This window comes from Entelurus aequoreus, linkage group LG04 (genome assembly GCF_033978785.1).
Source record: "Entelurus aequoreus isolate RoL-2023_Sb linkage group LG04, RoL_Eaeq_v1.1, whole genome shotgun sequence".
Lineage (NCBI taxonomy): Eukaryota > Metazoa > Chordata > Actinopteri > Syngnathiformes > Syngnathidae > Entelurus > Entelurus aequoreus.
In genome coordinates, this window is record NC_084734.1 from 77612022 (window position 1) to 77621814 (window position 9793).

The window sequence follows — 9793 nt, forward strand, 5'->3', positions numbered from 1 at the left end:
ATATTCGGTACTATACCGCCTCTAAAAAGTACCGGTCCTCCACCTGCCCGCCCCCCCGTCGCCGTCTCGTAGTATCATTGCTGGTTTACGAGCAGACAAGCATGTTCGGCAGCACACAATCACGGAGTACTTACAAACAGACACAGTGTGTAGACAGAAAGGGAGAGTGGACGCATTTTGGCATAAAAACTAACGATAAAGGTGAAGTTATAACACTGAAACGCCCTCAGGAAGAGGTGCTTTAAGACATGGCTAGCTAGCTAGCGGCTAACGTCCAGCCGCTGTCTGCAGTGTTTCAGCTACTTCTAAATCACTAATCCTCGCCTCCATGGCGACAAATAAAGTAAGTTTCTTACAAGTATCATCCCTGCATGACGAGGAATAGCTAAACATGCTTCACTACACACCGTAGCTCACCGGCATCACAATGTAAACAAACGCTATTCGTGGATCTACACCTAACATCCACTGTCATGATACCAAGTACAGGAGCGTATTTATTCGATACTACTATGATTACATTGATATTTTTTAGCATCACAAAATCTTCTTTCGTTTTTTTTAACATTTGTATTATGTTTATAAACTCGGGAAATATGTCCCTGGACACATGAGGACTTTGAATATGACCAATGTATGATCCTGTAACGACTTGGTATCGGATTGATACCCAAATTTGTGATATCATCCAAAACCAAGGTAAAGCATTCAAGCCACAGAAGAATAATTGATGATTACATTTTAACAGAAGTGTAGATAGAACATGTTAAAAGAGAAAATAAGCAGTTATTAACAGTAAATGAACAAGTAGATTAATAATTAATTTTCTACCACTTATTTTTAATAATTTTGACAAAATAATCAGATGGAAAATGACACAATATGTTACTGCATATGTCAGCAGACTAATTAGGAGCCTTTGTTTGTTTACTTACTACTAAAAGTCAAGTTGTCTAGTATGTTCACTATTTTATTTAAGGACTAACTTGCAATAAGAAACATGATTAATGTACCCTAAGATTTTTTGTTAAAATAAAGCCAACAATGCAATTTTTTTGTGGTCCCCTTTATTTAGAAAAGTATCGAAATACATTTTGGTACCGGAACCTGTACCAGCACTATTTACAGGGTAGAAAAGCTACTTCTGACTGCATGGATAAAGCCTAAAATTGACTTTTTAAAATAGATTCTTATGCAAAAAAAAAAAGTGTTTTTACTGTTATTATTTTTTAATCGATTTCAAATCGGAATGAATAAGAATCGCGATTTGGATGTGACTCGATTTTTTTGTGCACCCCTAATTATTACATTACTCCATAAAAGTAGTGACTAGATCCGACCAATGTAAGTATATAGCATGAACTGATGAAGCCTACTTGACTAAAATGGCTTTTAAGACAAACTTAACTGTCGAGATGCGATCGATTGAATGCCCTGAGAAAGCAACTGTAGTTGTTAGTCGTACTCGTACATTCTACTGTATTGCTTGTATACAATATTTCTTATACAAAACTTTGTTTTTATTTTTAAAAAGCATGTTACATGTTAAATTTGTGTGGTTTTAGGGGACCAAGCACCAATTATATTGATTTGAATTGGGCTCGGAAGGCCATGTGATTTTGCAATGCATTGTGGGGTTGGGTAGCTATACTTGTTGGACAAAGGCTTTGTTTACAATGTGAAAGAAAGCGAGCAACAAACTGGATTAAAATGGATCGTACAAAATAAAAAAAACAAGGAATTGTATCGAGACAAACTGTACCCTATTCCAAAGACTCGCTACCTGAAAAATTTTGATTTGAATCAAGTAAAAGTGCTGCCAATCTTGTCTATATTTCGTCAACAGAGTCAGTTTTAATACCTGTGAAGAATTTCAAAATAAAAGTCTGTTAAAGCACATAGTTTTTTGTTCAAATTGCTCGTAATCTACGACTTTCATTTCTTTGTTGTTACTTTTAAATACCTTGATCATTGCGCTACCTCTCCGAAAATAATACTCATTCATTTTTGTGCTTGCCCAAGACTAAAACTAAACGGCCAAGCTTTTTTTCCAAAACACAGTACATTGTTTGTAAACTCGCTCGCAGCTAGCTGCTTGGCTAACGCTAACATCTCACTCAATGCTACATGTTCAACTGAATAAAACGGGCCTCGGTTCAAACTTACTAGTCTGAAAATGCTGTGAACATACCAACATGTGCCCGGGGATGGTGTTAAAAGTGATGTTGTTTTGTCTCACGGACGTTATCCAGGCTATTGGCCTATCTTTATTAGCTTCATAACTCAACTTCTTTCGGCTTAGCTTTTACGCCAGACTTGGGCAATTATTTTGACTCGGGGGGCTAAATTTAGAGAAAAAAATGTGTCTTTGGCCGGTATATCTTAATTTTAGGAAACTCTCAATAATGTCTGATTGAATGTTAAAATCTTTATGACAGACCGCCTTAAAAAACAGAATGCTGCTGTGACTTAGATTACCATAGTAACTACCGTATTTTTCGGACTTTAAGTCGCAGTTTTTTCATAGTTCGGCCAGGGGTGCGACTTATTCTCAGGAGCGACTTATGTGTGAAATTATTAACACATTACCGTAAAATATCAAATAATATTATTTTGTTCATTCACGTAAGAGACTAGACGTATAAGATTTCATGGGATTTAGCGATTATGAGTGACAGATTGTTTGGTAAACGTATAGCATGTTCTACATGTTATAGTTATTTGAATGACTCTTACCATAATATGTTACGTTAACATACCAGGCACGTTCTCAGTTGGTTATTTATGCCTCATATAACGTACACTTATTCAGTCTGTTGTTCACTATTCTTTATTTATTTTAAATTGCCTTTCAAATGTCTATTCTTGGTGTTGGGTTTTATCAAATAAATTTCCCCCAAAAATGCGACTTATATATGTTGTTTTCCTTCTTTATTATGCATTTTCGGCCCGTGCGACTTATACTCCGGAGCGACTTATACTCCGAAAAATACGGTAGTAAATAATGCAAAAGCGCAGATTCCAACCATTGAAATATTTTGTATAGTTCAAGACTTACGGTAATTTGAAACCATCACTGCACATCATAATGGCAGCTACAGTTTCCATTTTAAAGATCTAAAAAAATTATTTGGGAATGTCCGGCGGGCCAGATTGAAAAGCTTAACGGCATGCGGTCCCCGTGTCGTAATTTGCCCAGGTCTGTTTTACTCTGTAAATGAGAAATATTTCACCAAATCCTTTTTTTTCCTACAGTAATAATGACCACGATTGGGGCAGTTAATAATGTCGCACGTTCGCGCCACGTTTTAAACTTGTTCAGTGGCCTTGTGGTTAGAGTGTTCGCCCTGAGATCGGTAGGTCGTGAGTTCAATCCCCGGCCGAGTCATACCAAAGACTATAAAAATGGGACCCATTACCTCCCTGCTTGGCTCTCAGCATCCAGGGTTGGAATTGGGGGTTACATCACCAACAATGATTCCTGGGCGTGGTGCTGCTCACTGCTCCCCTCACCTCCCAGGGGGTGAACAATGGGATGGGTCAAATGCAGAGGACAAATTTCACCACACCTAGTGTGTGTGTGACAATCATTGGTACTTTAACTTTAACTTGTAAAAGAAAAACAAACTTAAGCAGTTTTCTATTCGGCCAGCAAGACCCACAATGCAATGCGTTTCTACGTCACACTTTCAAGCCCTATTCATTTTATTGAGAGACATTGACAATTGTTTTGAGTTAAGAGAACCAGTCAGGCGGGAAAGTGGAGGTACGACTGTATTCTTATTTTAATGCATTGGACGTACTACAAATTATTTGTACACGTCAAAACAAATCAGCTGTACTTCAAGAATTTCAGCCCCCCGAAAAAGGACCTCGTGACGTCCGTGAGTCACACTGCAACAAAGTGTTCCAAAGTTCCATCTTGGACTTTGCATGGAAAAAAATATTTCCCGAGCACTTAGTCAAATGTGGAATGAGTCACACCTGCGCTACGAACGAATGACCGAGTTCCTTCACAGCCGTGTAAGACCCCCCACAGGCCGAGAAACCTCATATCTTAAGATCGTCTATTCTAGTCTTGTTGTTGCCGTGTTTGACGCCGCTGCCCGGCTTGCCCTGAGTGGGCGTCCCAGGAGTCGAGCCCGCTCGCTTCTTCCCTTTCAGGTCACATTCCTCCAGCTTGCTGCTGCTCCTTTCCACCGCCAAGTTGTCCTTGTTTTGTTTGTAGGCCGCCTTGCTGTGGCACGGGTGGAAGGACGGGTCGGCGCTCGGGGACAGAGACGCCAGGTTGTAGCTGGGCGGGCAATGGAAGTAGTCGTCATAAGTTGGCCCGAACTGCACCCCCGCCTCGCTGGGCTCCTTGGAGACGCTCGTCGGCGTTCGGTTGCGCCTCTTGAAGGTGATGCCCTGGCGGCACTTGGTGTAGCCCAGGTGATAGATCTCAATGATGTTGAGGAGGAGCGACACGCTGGCCACGCCCAGCATGAAGATGATGAAGATGGTTTTCTCAGTGGGTCGGGAGATGTAGCAGTTCACTGCGTTGGGACATGGCGGCCTGTCACACGTGTACATGGGCTTCAGCTCGAAGCCGTACAAAAGGTACTGGGCCACGATGAAGCCCACCTCAAAGAGCGTCTTAAAAATGACATTGAAGACGTACGTGCGCAGGAGCTCGCCATGCATGCGCACCCGGCCTTGATCGTCTCTCATCAGAGGCTTTTTGTGATTGTGCGCGTCCACGACGAGGGCCGGCTTGTCCGAGTGCTGCGCTTTGTCTCTGTGCTTGTCCTCCATGCGCACCAGATGCAGGATGTGGCCCAGGTAGATCAGCGTCGGCGTGGACACGAAGATGATCTGCAGCACCCAGAAGCGGACGTGAGAGATGGGGAACGTGAGGTCGTAGCATACGTTCTCGCACCCGGGCTGCTTGGTGTCGCAGGTGAAGCCCGACTGCTCGTCGCCCCACACTTTCTCCGTGGCCGCGCTCAGGATCAGGATGCGGAAGATGAAGAGGACCGTGAGCCAGACTTTGCCCACCACCGTGGAGTGTTCCTGCGCCTTTTCTAGGAGCTTCCCCAGCAGGTTCCAGTCCCCCATGGTCTATGTCGGCTCACGGACGGAACTGGAGGGATTAAAAGGCTGTTTAGTCCAAAACCTTGAAGGAGAAAGAAACATTCCTAGGAACCAATGTACAAACCCCGTTTCCATATAAGTTGGGAAATTGTGTTAGATGTAAATATAAACGGAATACAATGATTTGCAAATCATTTTCAACCCATATTCAGTTGAATATGCTACAAAGACAACATATTTGATGTTCAAACTGATAAAACATTTTTTTTTTTTGCAAATAATCATTAACTTTAGAATTTGATGCCAGCAACACGTGACAAAGAAGTTGGGAAAGGTGGCAATAAATACTGATAAAGTTGAGGAATGCTCATCAAACACTTATTTGGAACATCCCACAGGTGAGCAGGCAAATTGGGAACAGGTGGGTGCCATGATTGGGTATAAAAGCAGCTTCCATGAAATGCTCAGTCATTCACAAACAAGGATGGGGCGAGAGTCACCACTTTGTCAACAAATGCGTGAGCAAATTGTTGAACAGTTTAAGAAAAGCCTTTCTCAACCAGCTATTGCAAGGAATTTAGGGATTTCACCATCTACGCTCCGTAATATCATCAAAGGGTTCAGAGAATCTGGAGAAATCACTGCACGTAAGCAGCTAAGCCCGTGACCTTGGATCCCTCAGGCTGTACTGCATCAACAAGCGACATCAGTGTGTAAAGGATATCACCACATGGGCTCAGGAACACTTCAGAAACCCACTGTCAGTAACTACAGTTGGTCGCTACATCTGTAAGTGCAAGTTAAAACTCTCCTATGCAAGGCGAAAACCGTTTATCAACAACACCCAGAAACGCCGTCGGCTTTGCTGGGCCTGAGCTCATCTAAGATGGACTGATACAAAGTGGAAAAGTGTTCTGTGGTCTGACGAGTCCACATTTTCCAATTGTTTTTGGAAACTGTGGACGTCATGTCCTCCGGACCAAAGAGGAAAAGAACCGTCCGGATTGTTATAGGCGCAAAGTTGAAAAGCCAGCATCTGTGATGGTATGGGGGTGTATTAGTGCCCAAGACATGGGTAACTTACACATCTGTAAAGGCGCCATTAATGCTGAAAGGTACATACAGGTTTTGGGGCAACATATGTTGCCATCCAAGCAACGTTACCATGGACGCCCCTGCTTATTTCAGCAAGACAATGCCAAGCCACGTGTTACATCAACGTGGCTTCATAGTAAAAGAGTGCGGGTACTAGACTGGCCTGCCTGTAGTCCAGACCTGTCTCCCATTGAAAATGTGTGGCACATTATGAAGCCTAAAATTCCACAACGGAGACCCCCGGACTGTTGAACAACTTAAGCTGTACATCAAGCAAGAATGGGAAATAATTCCACCCGAGAAGCTTAAAAAATGTGTCTCCTCAGTTCCCAAACGTTTACTGAGTGTTGTTAAAAGGAAAGGCCATGTAACACAGTGGTGAACATGCCCTTTCCCAACTACTTTGGCAAGTGTTACAGCCATGAAATTCTAAGTTAATTATTATTTGCAAAAAATAAATAAAGTTTATGAGTTTGAACATCAAATATCTTGTCTTTGTAGTGCATTCAATTGAATATGGGTTGAAAAGGATTTGCAAATCATTGTATTCCGTTTATATTTACATCTAACACAATTTCCCAACTCATATGGAAACGGGGTTTGTAGTTCTTAGCGCATTCAATCGATCATAACTGGATGTTTCAGTTTGTTTTAGAAGACGTTTCCTTTCTCATCTGAGCAGACTTCATTAGTTCATGCTCTTACACTCAGATTGGTCAGATCAAGTCTGAAAAAACTACTTTTTAGTCTTCTAAGTATTTTTTCCTAATCAGAGCAAGTTTTGAAAAGGCAATTTTTACTGACTTAGATTTGTCAGATCTAGCCGGAAAAAATAAATAAATACAGACTGATCAAGTCTAAAAAAATAATTTTTTCTAAGATAATAAAATGTAAAATATATACCGTATTTTTCGGAGTATAAGTCGCTCCGGAGTATAGTCGCACCAGCCGAAAATGCGTAATAAAGACGGAAAAAAACATATATAAGTCGCATTTTTGGGGGAAATTTATTTGATAAAATCCAACATCAAGAATAGACATTTGAAAGGCAATTTAAAATAAATAAAGAATAGTGAACAACAGGCTGAATAAGTGTACGTTATATGACGCATAAATAACCAACTGAGAACGTGCCTGGTATGTTAACGTAACATATTATGGTAAGAGTCATTCAAATAACTATAACATATAGAACATGCTATACGTTTACCAAACAATCTGTCACTCCTAATCGCTAAATCCCATGAAATCTTATACGTCTAGTCTCTTACGTGAATGAGCTAAATAATATTATTTGATATTTTACGGTAATGTGTTAATAATTTCACACATAAGTCGCTCCTGAGTATAAGTCGCACCCCCCGGCCAAACTATGAAAAAAACTGCGACTTATAGTCCAAAAAATACGGTATATATATTTTTTAAATATTTCTTTTAACTCTTCTTTGTCAGATCTAAAAAAAAGTCAGTTTTACATAAGATTGGTTGGATCTAGTCTAAAAGAGTATTTTACTGAGTGTGGTCAGATATAATCTTAAGTATTTTCTTAATCTTCTTGTTCAGATCCAGTCTAAAAAAGAAATGTTTTACTGGCTTAGATTTGTTGGATCTTGTCTGCTAAAAGTGGTCAGATCAATTCTAAAAAAAATAATTTGTTTATTAGTCTTCTTGGTCAGAATCACATCTATTTTAAAAAGAAGCCACAACGACATCCTCGGCTCAGATCCCATTCTCCCTTTTTATGGAATTTCTGTGTGAAACTGGCTTAAAAAGGATTAAAATCATGTTAAAAAAAATTAAAAATCCAAATAATTATCAAAATATTGGACAAAAATAAAATAAGTAAAAAATATAAAATTACAGAAATAATTTTTTTAAATAAATACGTGGTTGTAAATATGCTAATTCAGAGATTAAACATAATTTCTCCCCAATCCATCAAACAGTTACAGCAGGGGTTTGATATTTCCGGCCCACGGCCAAATTGCAGCCTGTAGGCCTATTTTTTGTGGCCGTCTCGCTAACTTCATGGCTTAGTGTAAACAATAATTACAACTAGAAAAACACTCTGAGTGTGCCGAACTCCAACTGTGACAACCTTCTAATATTAAAAATGTCCTGAATCCGGACAGTGATCCGAATCCGCCTGAAAATGTAATCACTTGTTCCTTATCCCATTTCTGACATTTCCTGAAAGTTTAATCATAATGTGTCCATAACTTTCCAGCTAAGTACAGCGGAATTAAAGAAACTGAGTGAACCCTCTTGTCAGTCATCCACTGTCTTTCTCTGTGTGGGTGGAGGCTGGGCCGCTAGTATTCACACACACACACACACACACACACACACACACACACACACACACACACACACACACACACACACACACACACACACACACACACACACACACACACACACACACACACACACACACACACACACACAGAAGTGTAAACATAAAGTAAAGTTGTAGAAGGGACCTGGATCAAAATGTAATGACATTTCCTGAATTTTTTATCAAAATGTGTCCATTACTTTTTCCGTTATCTACAGCGGAATGAAATAAACCGAGTGAACCCTCTTGTCTGTCCCCACTATCTTTGTGTGAGTGGAGGCTGGGCTGCTAGCATACACACATACAGAAGCGTAAACATAAGGTAACATAATAAAAAGGATCTGGTCATATATATATATGACTATGTAAGTATATACATTTATTATTATTTTCTAATTATTTATTTTATTTTTTAAAAACCTGAAAGTTACATGAAAATCTACCCTTGACCTTTTGAACTATCCATAGCGAAATGGAAGAAACTGAGTGAACCCCATTGTCAGTACTGAGTGGCAGCTAAGACGCTGGCATACATGCATATTAGGGTTGTACGGTATACCGGTATTAGTATAGTACCATTGATACTAATGAATCATATTCGGTACTATACCGCCTCTAAAAAGTACCGGTCCACCAGTCGGCAGTGTTTTAGCTACTTCTAAATCACTAATCCTCGCCTCGACAAATAAATAAAGTTTCTTACAAGTATCATCCCTGCAGGACGAGGAATAGCTAAACATGCTTCACTACACACCGTAAACAAACTCCATTGGTGGATCTACAATTAACATCCACTGTAATGATACCAAGTACAGGAGCGTATCTAGTAGATACTAGTATGATTACATCAATATTTTTTAGCATCAAACACACTTTTAGTTTTTTAAAAATGTATATTATGTTTATAAACTCAGGAAATATGTCCCTGGACACATGAAAACTTTGAATATGACCAATGTATGATCCTTGGTATCGGATTGATACCTACATTTGTGGTATCATCCAAAACTAATGTAAAGCATCCAAACAACAGAAGAATAAGTGATTATTACATTTTAACAGAAGTGTACATAGAACATATTAAAAGAGAAAGTAAGCAGATATTAACAGTAAATGAACAAGTAGATTAATAATTCATTTTCTACCGCTTGTCCTTAATAATTTTGGTAATAGAGTGGAAAATTACACTTGTAACTACTTGGTATCGGATTGATACCCAAATTTGTGGGATCATCCATCCATCCATCCATTTCCTACCACTTGTCCCTTTTTGGGGTCAAGTGGCTC

The 9793-nt window shown here is 39.7% G+C and overlaps 1 protein-coding gene across 1 annotated transcript; it reads right to left on the bottom strand.

Annotated features, from left to right (window-relative positions):
- Positions 1 to 3863: 3863 nt before the first annotated feature.
- On the bottom strand, positions 3864 to 5097 carry LOC133648009 (gap junction alpha-3 protein-like). Its single transcript, XM_062043777.1, has one exon. The coding sequence runs from the start codon at positions 5095 to 5097 to the stop codon at positions 4051 to 4053; it is 1047 nt and encodes a 348-aa protein (XP_061899761.1). The 3' UTR covers positions 3864 to 4050.
- Between the last annotated feature and the right edge of the window lie 4696 nt (positions 5098 to 9793).

What these genes read in the sequence shown, in the direction of transcription:
- LOC133648009 (XM_062043777.1), bottom strand. Translation starts at nt 5,097, where the DNA reads ATGGGGGACTGGAACCTGCTGGGGAAGCTCCTAGAAAAGGCGCAGGAA.